We start from the raw sequence: 15,236 nt of genomic DNA on the forward strand, positions 1-15,236 counted from the left end.
TTCCTTTGCCATTAATAGATGGCACCACGCCGGCTCGCACCACGCTCTCCAATAAAAAATAATTTTTGTTATGATAGAGCCGGCAGTTGCTATTATACACGGTTTTAAACTGGTATCAGTATTTATCGGGGGGCTAATCAGTTACGTCATCACTTTAGTACAGTCAAAGCTACAAGTTGGTACACCTATTTCAGGGAGTTATCAGCCCCTCGGTATTTATATGATAATTATATCTTTTTTTATGTACTCTAGCGATTACTCGTAGAAATAAGATTGAGTTAATATTGTTTCTAATGTGTGCAAATTAGTTTTATCAAGTGGTAACACTAATTTGCTACAATTTTTTCTAGTAAAATTTTCGTTAGGAATTTAGTTATTAATTTTTATATTTTAAAACCCAAGCGTTACGAAAGGGTTATTAAATTGTATCGTTTACTAATAAACGTTGAAAAATGTATACCTATCTACACGCGTTTCTCGGAATAAATCGCGTGTTAAAATGCTCCAAAATGGCTTTTTCCCAGCCTTAAACTAGTTGTAACTATTGTTTGAAAAAACTTATGACTGTTCTAAATTCGCTAAGATCTATCGAATCAGGTAGGGATTCTAGGGAAAGCATTAATTTTCGTCAAAGGCTTTTGAAATCCCTCTTTTGGTGTATCAACCTAGAAGCCAAAGACGAAACCAAACTCCCCACTTTTCCGCTACTTGGGCAAATTATATAAGTACCATCTTTCAGTATCACTCACTTGAAAACAAAAGGTCCCACATCTTTTAAGTTGGGGTTTTCAGACCCTCCGTTAACCTCTTTTGGATTTGTTACGTTTAAAAGATACACATACACGTAAGTGTGCTGTGAACGTGTTGTTAAGCCATCATCGACAAATCCAGTAACATCGTGTTTAGAAAAGAACTGAAATTATAGTAGCAATCATAAGTTATGTTCGACAGGATGTTTCCTAAGGAGGGCCCCAGAGCCGTTTGAATTTTGAAGGTGGGGCAATACTATGGGGCTACATAATCACTTGTTTTGGGGAGCAGGAGAGAATGCCTGGGTCACGTGATGGATTATGGAACGGAATAAGCTATCTGAAATTCACGCCAAATTCTTCCAACGATTTGAGGTGCATATCTTAGCAAAGCTAGTCAATTAATTAAATAGCTACATCAGAGCGCTGTTGACGGCCGGAAATGAAATATCGGAATAAAAAAAAATCTATTTTGAAATCCGTGGTCAAAACGAGTTTTCTCAGGTATTTATGGTCAATTAACCATCAAGGTCACCCAGTATAGCATTTCCATAAAAATAAAATCAACGATACCTAGGCTGCGTTCAACAACTTTCTGATTCATTCCCGATGATGTATCAGAAAAACCATAACAGTTGTTGAACAATTTCAGGATTCCTCGATTTTGGCTTCTTCCGGTTTTCACTTCACGATAGGTATCGGAAAGCTAACTAATTAACCTGTTCTATGAGCAGGTTTTTCTGGTATCTATCATAAAGGTCAGGACTCACGCGCACGTAGAAGATTTCTGCTGGCCGCCATTTGGTTTGATTCATTTTTAAATGGGTTTGAGCGTTTTGCCGTTCAACAACCATTTATGTCACGATAAGCAATTAGGCCGAACGGTAACGCGATCAGAAGTATCAGGAAACTATATAGGTATACACTTGGAATATCTAAAGAAGATTTTTACGGCCGTGATGAAGCTCGTAGAAACGGGCGTGTCTTAAAGCGGGAAAACTCACGAGAAAAACTCTCGCGCCTCGCTACCCTCATTCGACGCAGAGGTGGGCAAAAAGTTGCGAGCGTTCGGAAAAATGAGCATATAGAGTTTTAAACACGGCTTGCTCAAGTGAGCGAGTACTCAAGGCAAACGAGTTTATTTTCTCTATCTCTAATTGAGAAGCCTCTGGGCGAGCGCCGAATAGTTCGCTCTGGCGTTGATGGCTGACGGCGCGCTGAGGGAGATTCCCCCCTCGACGGGTTAGTTCCCTCACTTTTAAGCGCTCACCGCGCGCTGAGCGAGATCTCCCGATCGTCGGAATAGCCCCCTCACTTTTAAGCGACGCGTTAGTACCCTCAGTAGAAAGCGCTGACGCAGCGTTGAGGGAAAATTACCGAGAGAAGGAATAGTTCGCTCAGATTTGAGCGCTAGCTACGCGCGGATTTTGATCACGGTGAGCGACGGTAAAGTTCGTTTACGCAAATCGCTCACAGCGCGGCGAGCAAAAATTTCAAAAATCAAACATTAAACTATTACTCGGCTATGGGTTTATTATTTACTTTTTTTATTAATAAAATGAAGGGTACTCTAAACGTCGGGAGTTAATGATATCTCCGATTGAATAAAATTCAAAGGTTCTTCCGAATTTATCCAACGATAAACTAGACTGCAAATATTCCGTTTAGTGTTAAAAGAGCTTTATTAAATATTAAAAGCCACAAATTATAACAATAGGCGCTGGTATACATTCTTTTGGTCTTGACAAACTTGGCAGGTGAAATGGGCTACGCGGTACGCGTTTCTTCATTTTTAGGGGATTGTGGCTCGCGCTACTTTAAAGGAAAATATTAGCGCGCTCTCAACTTAAATTAATGATCGGTACCATAAAAACAAGTGGACATTTACTAACCCCTAATCCAACTCATTTGTAAATCTCCAGAATTTAATAGACAGTTTTAGCAACTACCTACAGGGGCGGTGCCAGAAGATTCTTAGGTGTAGGCTAATAATGTTTATCATTTGTGGGCCCCCTGTTCCTCAATATTGGACTTATAATTCAATTTTGCAAATTCAGGTAATTTATTTATTATTTGATATTAGTGCGGTTTTTAAAATTTTACAGTATTAACTATCATCACATATTTTATTTGAATTTAAAAATCGACTTGATGTGGCCCCGTCAGATCGATTTGTGGGCCCCTATTTGAACACAAAAGTAGGCTATAGGTCGGGTTGCCTACCCCTAACGCCGCTCCTGACTACCTACACCGGGATTTTATTCACAGTGAACGACGACAGAGTTTGTTTACGGTAAATCGCGAAGAGCAAACATTTCAAAAATAAACTTCACATTTGACGGTATGAACAAGTTAATAATAAGATTAATGTATATGTAAAATATAATACAATATCTTTGCATATAACCATCTTCGATTTGGTCCATTGTTTATGACATCGACAAAAATAACCATATCATCAAATGATCAAGCTAATTGCGAAGATTCACGGTTTTTAAATAATAATTTTTTTCAGAAAAAAAGGGAGGGGTTGGAATTAATATAATGGCCAGCCTGTGCCAATATTAAAACTGTTTTAGTTCCAAATTGAGGTAACTCGATTTACGCGAATTTTCTTTTTTGCCGTTTTTCAAACTTCCTTTACACTAAAAATATAAATATTACAAATAGCGGCCAATGTATAGTTACAAAGTTATCGATTATTTTCCATTTTTAAAAAGCATTACGTTATAATTTTTTTTCCAATTTAAATAATATTTTTTAGATACCTGGTTTTGAAACTAATAGCGTTCTTTTCGTTTTTATTTCACACCGAATTTTAGTAATAATAAAAATGTTTGAATAATTCTAATGTCTAGTTTGTGCGGGTAACAAAAATCAACAGTGAAGAAGCTGTCAAAGATCACCGTCAAGCTCAGCATGTGGGGAGTGGGGACCCGCTGGCTGCCGGGGAGTATGAACAAGGAGGGAGGGGGGTGGCATTACCAAGGTAACCTATTTAAAGTTACTATAGACAATAGGCTATAATCACTATGCTGTAAACATCTGTGTCGCGCGAAAGCGATCCAAATCTAACGACTGACGATTACGATAAAAATTACATCATTCTTCCGAACTTCAAAAGGGCGTTATTTTATTTCGGGGGGGGGGGGGGGTTTCTATTTGAACTTGTAATAACTTACACACAAATATTTTCTTTACATTTTTCTGTTTTTATTGCTTACGATGTTACACTTAATATACAATATTGGAAGTATTTCAATATTTATTTAAATCTTCGCTCTTGCTTGATACCTACAAAGATTCTCAAAAAAAATTGTGTGGATCGTGTCATTTTCGCCTAATTTGGTTTGCACATGTTTCTTAACAATGAAACGAAACCAAAATTAGTTACAGACATACGCCAAACGAGGAGGCAATGAACACCGCTAATGCCCCACAATGGAACATTTTGAAAAAAAAAGGATCCACCGTGGAACTTCGTATGTCATTAGAAAGTGTTCATCTTGTAAAATACGGAACAATTAAAACAGCGAATATATTTTAGTTTCAATAGTTCAGCATTTTAGAATCACACAGTCTAATGGTCTTTAGACCAAACGAAGGTGGTCCTGAAAAGGACCGTTTTGGTTTTAGCCAATTATTTGGCTTCTTCTGGTTTTTGAATTTTTGAGACCTTTACGCAAGAACAACCAGCTACAGCCACTTAGGGGGCTTTGTTGGCATTGTCCAACTGCTCCTTATACAACTGGAGTTCAAATTCCATTTCCCCGTTCTTTAACTTGGCATTCATCAGCTCGTCTGGCCTTTGGGCGAGTTCTTGTTCGTTACAGAAAATATCAAAATATTTTTCTGTAAATCGTCCTAAGAAATAAAAAAACAAAAATTATCAATAATTAGTAACAATAATAATAACTATATGTAAAACTAAGTTGCTGTATTTACGTTTTAGCGATCGGCTTTCAACTTGAAGCTTGAAAAGAGGGGGGGGGGGGGGTGGAACCTCAACCCCTTTCCAAACTATCCCAATCGTTTCAATTTTGGGACCCGCAGGTGGAGTCCAGACACGAAGGCGTCTCTTTCGGCATCTTAACGAAAAGGCAAAGGTTGACCACTCATAGGAAACGTCTCTTAGTCGCAGCGGGACATGACTAACCAAATATTTCCCCGAAATAGGCATTCACTCGCTAATTTAGGCTTGACTTATAATATACATATATAAATATACTTTTCGCTAAACTGAACTCCCCCTAAAAATGAGTCGTATAGCTTCATAGATAGACTAGATCAAAACTAGCCCTTCTGAAACCGAAATAAGTATATAGGAAAACGGAGAAAACCATGTATATTCGGGCCGCGTATACGGAACGTTAGCTCCAAAGTATATTTTTCTGGACTACGGATAGACTAACATGAAAACGTTAATCAATAAAAATAAAAATACTACGTAATATCATAAATCCATAATTTAATGGAAATAATTCACTAAAAGCTATTTACAGAGTGACGTCATCACGGTAAAAAATCGCCCCTAGCGAGATGCTGATAAAGGGCACGTCATACACGAGAAGCCCTCTATATAGAGTGTCTCTTGTGGCTAGTTATCAGTAAACGTTTTGCATATAAAGAATAAGACGTGTCATACTTATGTAACAATATTATTAACTAATGGTATTATTAGCTATTTTTACTACATTTATTTACAATATTTATTTATTCTGTGTTACTATTTACTAAGTTGCGACTAATCGGGCCGATTAGATATTATTGAACCTTGGAATCTATAGCCGACATATTCAGACATTATAATAATATTAGTTAATTCAAAAGCATTGAATTGGCGGCTTGGCCCGATTCATAAAATCCTATTTGGCTCTGCAAACCTTTTTTCCTTACTTTGGGCTTTTTTTTTCGAACACTGCCCATTCCAGACAGCAAGGGCGCCACTTACTCGTTACTGCACCTGACAAAAATATTAAAATAGGGGGACAGTCGATGGAGGGTTTTTTCTATTTAGCATCGAACCCATTTTCTTCATTCTCGCAGTTTTCAATTTCAACAATAGCGTGTACTTCTTAACGTCATATGACGGGGGGTCAACGCCAGAATTCCGAACTGACGCCAATGAGTCGCCCCTCCCTTGGGTCTTAGCCAATGCTAGGGCAATTTCGAAGTTTCCTATACTTAAACCTCGCTTCGTAATCCTTTCTACAATAATAGTATAAATAGTAGGTTCCTTTCTCATTTCGTTACAGTTTCTTGTCGACTTTTCTCAAGTCTGCGTCTTTCGATTCGTATTTCGGTCCTTCCTTAGTTTAATTTTTTCGTGTTTTTTGCTTTAGCTGTTCATAATTTAATTTTTTCGAGTCCATAGTTTTGGAGTTATAGTACTTCGACTGTGGCTTGAGTTTTTTTATTCAGTTTCAGGCTTTAAGTTCGCTTCCGTATTTTACAAGATGAACACTTTCTAATGACATACGAAGTTCCACGGTGGATCCTTTTTTTTTCAAAATGTTCCATTGTGGGGCATTAGCGGTGTTCATTGCCTCCTCGTTTGGCGTATGTCTGTAACTAATTTTGGTTTCGTTTCATTGTTAAGAAACATGTGCAAACCAAATTAGGCGAAAATGACACGATCCACACAATTTTTTTTGAGAATCTTTGTAGGTATCAAGCAAGAGCGAAGATTTAAATAAATATTGAAATACTTCCAATATTGTATATTAAGTGTAACATCGTAAGCAATAAAAACAGAAAAATGTAAAGAAAATATTTGTGTGTAAGTTATTACAAGTTCAAATAGAAACCCCCCCCCCCCCCCCCATAAATAAAATAACGCCCTTTTGAAGTTCGGAAGAATGATGTAATTTTTATCGTAATCGTCAGTCGTTAGATTTGGATCGCTTTCGCGCGACACAGATGTTTACAGCATAGTGATTATAGCCTATTGTCTATAGTAACTTTAAATAGGTTACCTTGGTAATGCCACCCCCCTCCCTCCTTGTTCATACTCCCCGGCAGCCAGCGGGTCCCCACTCCCCACATGCTGAGCTTGACGGTGATCTTTGACAGCTTCTTCACTGTTGATTTTTGTTACCCGCACAAACTAGACATTAGAATTATTCAAACATTTTTATTATTACTAAAATTCGGTGTGAAATAAAACGAAAAGAACGCTATTAGTTTCAAAACCAGGTATCTAAAAAATATTATTTAAATTGGAAAAAAAATTATAACGTAATGCTTTTTAAAAATGGAAAATAATCGATAACTTTGTAACTATACATTGGCCGCTATTTGTAATATTTATATTTTTAGTGTAAAGGAAGTTTGAAAAACGGCAAAAAAGAAAATTCGCGTAAATCGAGTTACCTCAATTTGGAACTAAAACAGTTTTAATATTGGCACAGGCTGGCCATTATATTAATTCCAACCCCTCCCTTTTTTTTTCTGAAAAAAATTATTATTTAAAAACCGTGAATCTTCGCAATTAGCTTGATCATTTGATGATATGGTTATTTTGTCGATGTCATAAACAATGGACCAAATCGAAGATGGTTATATGCAAAGATATTGTATTATATTTTACATATACATTAAAAATAATCTTATTATTAACTTGTTCATACCGTCAAATGTGAAGTTTAATTTTAAATAATTATTATTATTAAAAATGTTTGCTCTTCGCGATTTACCGTAAACGAACTCTGTCGTCGTTCACTGTGAATAAAGTCCCGGTGTAGGTAGTCAGGAGCGGCGTTAGGGGTAGGCAACCCGAGCTATAGCCTACTTTTGTGTTCAAATAGGGGCCCACAAATCGATCTGACGGGGCCACATCAAGTCGATTTTTAAATTCAAATAAAATATGTGATGATAGTTAATACTGTAAAATTTTAAAAACCGCACTAATATCAAATAATAAATAAATTACCTGAATTTGCAAAATTGAATTATAAGTCCAATATTGAGGAACAGGGGGCCCACAAATGATAAACATTATTAGCCTACACCTAAGAATCTTCTGGCACCGCCCCTGTAGGTAGTTGCTAAAACTGTCTATTAAATTCTGGAGATTTACAAATGAGTTGGATTAGGGGTTAGTAAATGTCCACTTGTTTTTATGGTACCGATCATTAATTTAAGTTGAGAGCGCGCTAATATTTTCCTTTAAAGTAGCGCGAGCCACAATCCCCTAAAAATGAAGAAACGCGTACCGCGTAGCCCATTTCACCTGCCAAGTTTGTCAAGACCAAAAGAATGTATACCAGCGCCTATTGTTATAATTTGTGGCTTTTAATATTTAATAAAGCTCTTTTAACACTAAACGGAATATTTGCAGTCTAGTTTATCGTTGGATAAATTCGGAAGAACCTTTGAATTTTATTCAATCGGAGATATCATTAACTCCCGACGTTTAGAGTACCCTTCATTTTATTAATAAAAAAAGTAAATAATAAACCCATAGCCGAGTAATAGTTTAATGTTTGATTTTTGAAATTTTTGCTCGCCGCGCTGTGAGCGATTTGCGTAAACGAACTTTACCGTCGCTCACCGTGATCAAAATCCACGCGTAGCTAGCGCTCAAATCTGAGCGAACTATTCCTTCTCTCGGTAATTTTCCCTCAACGCTGCGTCAGCGCTTTCTACTGAGGGTACTAACGCGTCGCTTAAAAGTGAGGGGGCTATTCCGACGATCGGGAGATCTCGCTCAGCGCGCGGTGAGCGCTTAAAAGTGAGGGAACTAACCCGTCGAGGGGGGAATCTCCCTCAGCGCGCCGTCAGCCATCAACGCCGGAGCGAACTATTCGGCGCTCGCCCAGGGGCTGCTCAATTTAGCCCTCTCGCTGAACAAGAGCAGCTGGAATTCGAATTTGAAGCGCTCGCTCATTACTGCAGGATTTTCAAAAACGAGTGCTCACTATTTTTGCCCACCTCTGATTCGACGAAAACTCGTCATTAAGCCTAGTCATTATATTATTAGCTTACCTGATTATCTCTTTTATAACCATACACATACCTGAAATTAGGTATCACTACACTTCTTTCGCAAAAAACATTATAATTACTTCAAAATATTAAGTGCGATAACAAATTGAGGTTTTTAAATCCATTGTTTCATAAGCCTTTTTTGCGCGGGAAAATCGCCTATTTGTTACCATGACGACGCATTCTTTTCGCGTCAAACCTCGATCCAATGAATTTTAAATGTCGTGTTACGTTTTACACTTGACGTAGTTAAGCCCCGCCTTTTTCTCGACGCGCTTTCGTATCACCGTCCCAATGGAACCTTAGACATTCCCAGTGTATACCTCTATAGTTTCCTGGAAGCTAGGAGCAACAAACACAAGGAGAACGCAGCTAGCCTTTAAACACGCTAACGAAGGGTTGTGTACGAATTTCATTGGACGAGCGTCACGAGCCTTTACGATGAACGTTTTACGGGCGGGGGGGAAGACAATTTCAGAATTTTCCCCTTCCGACGGCAGCAGGCGCTAAAGCGTCTAGCCAATGAAAAACGTACACAAGAAAGTACACGACCTTTGACGGGTTGCGTTCTCCTTGTGTGGGGAGTGTGTTTGTTGCTCCTAGCTGGAAGTATCGTATTATTTTAAGATTTTAGTTGATGAACGCCGGCCGGGTTTCACACGGAACATACCCAAAAATAGAAACTTCTCATAATCCTTGCTATTTAAAAGGTTACCATGGAAATAAAATCTCGTGATCGCGAGGTACTAGGCTAGAGATTGTAGAAGCCAGAAACACGTGAGGAATTCGGCACGTTTGCAAATTTCGCCTCTCTAACTTCCGTTTCCCTTCTTAAAGGTTGATGACGCGTTTTTCGTTGTAAGTGACGTAATTCACGTCCTATCCAGCGAACCAGGTTTCATTTAAGAAAATCCTTTTGGTTTTCGTTTCGGCCGGAATTCGGTTAATTTATTAATATTCGTAATTTTGGTAGGTCTAGGAAATTCTTGTAGATTGGTCTTTAAAATTTTCTAACTTTCCCGCTAACGTTTTCCCTTAAGGCGAAATCCGGCTAAAAGATACATTTAGGGCAGCTTGTCCGTTATAAGACCAGCCTATAATACACTTAATACTACACTAAAATATCCTTTCAGAACAGACCCTAAGGTGCTCCGGCCTCCTTTTAGCTTCCTCAGTTCAGAAAAACTCCTCAAGTTTAAAATCTACGTTTATTAGTTAAGTCGAGGGGGGGGGGCGACATTCCTAAAAATCCAGTACACTATAGAGAAAAATGATTTCAGAAATCGTGAAATAAATTTAAAATTCACGAAATCTGGGCGAAAATCGTGCTCTGAAATATCAAAATCAGTTCCTGAATTCGGAGATATAAAATCCCGAACCCAAAATTAGCTAGTGTCCGACCCGTTGAATGAAGTATACTTGTTCCCAATAGTTCCGTTTTTCGCAGAATGATAAGAAAACGAAATCGGTTAACAAAACCGGATTTATTTTCGGAAACGGTATAATAAATCTTTGTCTCGCCAGCTCTCTACTTCTGATCCTTGGCCCCTAATGTCTATTTTTCGTGAGGGGAATAAATTGGGGAAAGGAAATTAAGAAATTATAAAAAGCATTCGCGCGCATGGAGTTAAAGGACGGAATATAAAAATTTGGTGTTGTATAATAATTTGAAACAAGATAAAGGGTTTTCTGCCATTCTGGCATTTTGTTTTTTTTTAATAAAAATAAAATCAATCGATTACTTTGATTTAAATAGGTTTTTTTATTTTATTGATTTTTATACAATTAATGGCTATTTTCCTAGTCTAGTAATAAAATAAATCTTAATTAAATATAGTTATTATTTAATATATTAAATTTTATATGCATTTTATTTTTTTAAGAACCAGTTTTTGACATTGTTTATTCCTTGACATACATTGTGTGATTTAAATCAATGATTTTTTTCAAAAAAATCTCTTGATTTCAATTATATGTTTTAATTCAAATTGTTTTAAATCAACCAACCCTGTTTTCTGGACATTGGCAAGAACCGATTTAGGTAAATTTGCTTAAAATTGTTCTATACCCAAGGTTTAGAACTTAAAGGGTGATTTATTTGACGAAAAGCTCGCATATGTAGTTCATATTTCGTTACTTAAAGGGCCAAAGAATCCTTTGAATTTTGAGATTAGCGCTACGGAATCACGTGCTTTGAGAAGTTGGAAGATATGCCTCATTCACTTGACTAAAGGGGAGGAGCTACCTGAAATAAGGCCAGAGTTTTTCAAACATTTCTGAGGACCTTTATTTCATCAGTTTTGAAAACTTTCTATAACATCGCTATAACATTCTGTTGAACTTTAATTTCAAGGGCCTTGAAACTTATAAACGAAATTCTGATTTGAAAATTCAAAGGGCTAAGTGAAGAAAATTAAGTAATTAATTTAACATTACCTAACCAATAGAATTATTTCGTATCTTCCTCATACATTTCTTTCGACCGAACCTACCCTAACCTAAACCAAAATAAACCTTACTTAATCTAACCTATTATATTTTACCCAAGACACAATGCGAAAAACTATAGACGAATTTCAAACACCCAAATTTTTGTATTGGTTAAAAAACTGAACAATTTGACAAATCAATGTAATTTCTACATCGTCAATAATACGCGAATTAAATTTTGAACCTGGTATTCTACGATGGTTTGGTGCCCTTCCAACTTTCATTTAACACCGTCTCGGTGGATAGTTATCAGGTATGATACATCTTATACACATCTACCAATACATTTGACGTACCATTTGAATTTTGCGTCCCATTAGAGTTGGAAACGTGAAATACAAAGCGACTCCAACTGTCGTGAGAGCAAGACCTATGGCGAGAATACTCCATAGTGAAACCTTTCGGATCGCGGATTTCACATCTTTATCCATGAGAATGGCGCGAGTTATTTGAAAAACCAACTGTTATATCTACAACTATATAAAAGAAGATAAATAGCTTGAAGTCAGATATTATATAGTGCCAAAGAGAAACGTAGAAGTACTTCCTCCCCAAAAAACTGATAACACTCGGATTGGCCTAGTCATAAGGGCAGAAATATTCAATATACGCTTTGAGAAGATAGTGAGATTGAAATAAAAATTGATATTAAATTACAATTTTGATAAACACGCCGAGTAGTCTTATGTACAGACAGTTGAGAAATATTTCGAAGAATAATAAAATATTTATTTCTTCAGTATATAATCAGTTTCCCGAAACGTTGCGCAGACGTTTTGGTTACATCTTAAAATATTGGGGCAGTTTTCGTTTTAGAATCTTTCAATTTCGACCCTCTTTACTAAATTTTAAATAATAACTGGGTTTAAAAATTACAACAATAGCCTTAGTCGATAATTCAAAATAACGGTCAAAAATGCCGCCGATCAGTTTAGTAAAATATTTTCGGCGGCGTAATCGTCGGCCATTTTCGGTATGGTGATACCATAGAAATCTCATAGGTAACTAGAATGCTGCCGTGTAACTGGCAAATGGGCCACACACCGTGGCAGACGATAGCCAGATCTCAGCCAATCAGAGCTCAAAGAGTAGTTCTGCCAAGAATTTAATGTCACCAGAGAGAATGACGTCAACTATCTCCCGCTATAGTAGCGGATCCAAGGAGGATTATTATCCTCCTTGGCGGAACCACTCTACGGCCTCTCATTGGCTGAAGGTTCAAGGCGAACTGGCGTCAAGCTCGGCCGTAGGCGGCAGCATTCTAGTTACCTATGAGATAAAAACTTGTTGAGGTTAACGGTAATAGTTAGTGTAGGGAGCTGTTGGCTCGCGTGGCTTGCAGGGCTTGCCACCACCCTCCTACGCATTATAACCCGGCCACCTGAATTAAAAGGCTTTAAAAGTCGCTCGATGACTTAGGCCTAGGGTGGTGCCTTGGGTATTAGCCTAGCTGATTATTATTATTTTTTTTTATTATTTCTATGGGTGATACAGGCCGGAAGGCAGGCAAGGCGGCCAGATTTCGATAGACCGAAAACGGTCAACTCTCTCAAATGTTTTCGTTTTAAAAACGAAAATTTTGCGGCGTAGCTATCGACTAAGACTATTGGCAACGGAAATTCATCGCTGAAAACTGGAGGGTCTTATTCAAATAGCTCAGTCTAGATCAATGAAAAATGGACTATTTTCCCATAAAGGTGAAAATACTTTTTGATAAACTAAGCATAGGTCATTTGCCACAATCTAAAACATGGCCGCCGTTGATCCTTTTCCTCCCAAAACATTTGTATTTCGCTAACTAAACATTATCAGTGTCGTTTAAATGAAATGTGATTTCTACAATTTTAAAATAGAAATCAAGATGTTTCTAACTTACTTGTATTCCGCCATATTGGAAAATAGCCGCCTTCTCAAAACCCCTTGTGCTCTAACAAGGAGACGACCCGAGGTGATAATCACCGATTTTGTTCAAACTCGGGTATAGACGGTGAGCGTTAACGGATGATTTTGCGTTTGGTTTCGGTATGGTGGTTTTTTTTCCGTTAACATTCACCGTCGCGACGGTTTCAACTCAGTTTTATTGGAAAGTTTTTTTTTTGTAATTTTTATGTGTAGTGTCGGAATGTTGAGTTTGTGTTATGGCGGTTGTGGGTGATGAGTTTGTTGTGTATGCGTTTAGTATGTATGGGTATTTTATCTGCAACTTCTTCTTTTTGACTTTTGGGACGGACCGAGTGCTGAGGGTTACGATTAACGTCTCAACGTCCAAATGGCAGTTCATCAATTGGGTTCGTTTGTTTTTATTTATAAAGAGCCCTAACTATTCCGTCTACGGTCATTTATTGATATACGAGCTGTCGTTCAGTCAAGTGGCTTTCTGTGCTTCTTGATAATAATTTTTTTTTGGTGTGGATATTTGGACATCTATGATTCCTAATGCAGTCATTGATTTCCTGGGTGTGCGAGATATTGGAAATTGGACGGTATTGGTCTTTTTCGTGCGGTATGTGTCACAACGTCAACAGGAAGTCTACGAGTCGTCCACTATCAGATGTCGAATATAGCTATTCTACGGTATCTTCCTCAAGGGCGAGTGTTGAAATACAAGTTGGCAAGCCAAAATATACCTCTCCTCGGAAGAGTTTTTAATTTTCTATGAAGCGTAACTGTATCCGTGGTTCTGCGGTAGAACGCTCACCTGTCGTTCAAGAGGGCTTGGGTTCGAATCCCGGCCGATTAAAAAATTATTCTTCACCCAATGACAAAAAGAGAGCGCTTTTGGAAAAACCCCTTCCCTGATTCTAAGAAACTGCGTACGCAGTGATTACCCTTTGCCCCGAAAATGCGAACGCGTTCGTCGGCCTGACAGACAGACCCACAGACAGACACCCCCCACGGCTAGACAGACAGACAGACACGGTGGTTGTATAACCCTTCTTAGGGTACACAGGGCCGTATTAAGGCATGTGCCAAGTGTGCCACGGCACAGGGGCCCCCAAGGTTAGGGGCCCCCATCTTCGAAATAAATGTCTCTATTGGCATTTTAAGTTTATAACCACATTGGTGTTAATAGAGTCAAAAAGTAAGGTTTGAAATTTTTTAGGGGCTCCAAATTCTATTTTGCACATGGCCCCCAATATTATTAATCCAGCCCTGAGGGTACAAAGTCCCCTCGGAGAGGTAAAAATGAGCGTTAAAGATGCGGCAAGTATTTCGTAAGCGAGAAAAATACAAATACCCTCTGTAGATATTTCTTTCATTAAAATTTGCTTTGTAATATATTTAACTGATAAACTTGTTCCGTAAATAGGGTTTAATTCAATTGTGCATTGTTTTAGTACGTCTAATTCGCTGTTGTAACTACTTATTTTATATTATTCTGAATAAATTAAACTCGGTTGTTTGGTCTCAATTATTTTAATTAAAATTAAAATTTTATACCGGGCGGGATTGAACCGGGATTACGTTTTTAGTAAATAACTCTGAATTTCGGAGATATCTTTAAGGGTCGTCCCGAGAAATTAATACCACTAGGGACAATTCTTCCGCGGAGAGGTATATTTTGGCTTGCCAACTTGTTAAAAATTACTGTTCACAGAAATAGCTATAAAATGGGCTATCCAATAGCCCCGCCACATGTTTTCCAATTTTTAGTTGCACCTTACTAACGTACTTATTAAGGGGGACCTAATGGTGCAAAAATTATTAGCCGCAAATAATTAATTTTAAAATTATACTAATTTTAAAGATGTACGAACCGAACGGTTCGGGGCGTAGAATTCAGTCCGCGGCGGAGAGCTCGCCGTCGCGCCGTTTTTGCCCTTTCGGAAATCGGCCTTTCTTTATTTGTTGGGAGTGGTAATGGCGCCAGTAGGACCACAATATACGCGAAATATGCTACTGTAGTAGACGTGGGGTCTAGGGATTAAAATGACGGTGACCGAAACAAAGCTTTTATTAAAGGATTAAAATGACGGTGGGCTACTATACAGATAGCAAAGAAACATTTCA

The 15,236-nt window shown here is 37.9% G+C and overlaps 1 protein-coding gene across 3 annotated transcripts in view; it reads right to left on the reverse strand.

Annotated features, from left to right (window-relative positions):
* The window catches only part of LOC149939559 (lysosome membrane protein 2-like), a 56,486-nt gene extending 44,799 nt beyond the window's left edge, over positions 1-11,687 (reverse strand). For all 3 annotated transcript variants that reach the window (XM_090177516.1, XM_090177517.1, XM_090177518.1), the window contains exons 1-2: positions 11,522-11,687; positions 750-913 (exon numbers count right to left, since the gene is read on the reverse strand). In XM_090177516.1, coding sequence (XP_090033642.1) covers positions 750-913; positions 11,522-11,656 — 299 coding nt within the window. In that variant the 5' untranslated portion in view covers positions 11,657-11,687. The remainder of the gene's footprint in view (positions 1-749; positions 914-11,521) is intronic.
* Between the last annotated feature and the right edge of the window lie 3,549 nt (positions 11,688-15,236).

The sequence above is a fragment of the Leiobunum rupestre genome, chromosome 6 (assembly GCF_980474605.1).
Source record: "Leiobunum rupestre chromosome 6, qqLeiRupe1.1.hap1, whole genome shotgun sequence".
In the NCBI taxonomy this organism is placed as follows: domain Eukaryota; kingdom Metazoa; phylum Arthropoda; class Arachnida; order Opiliones; family Sclerosomatidae; genus Leiobunum; species Leiobunum rupestre.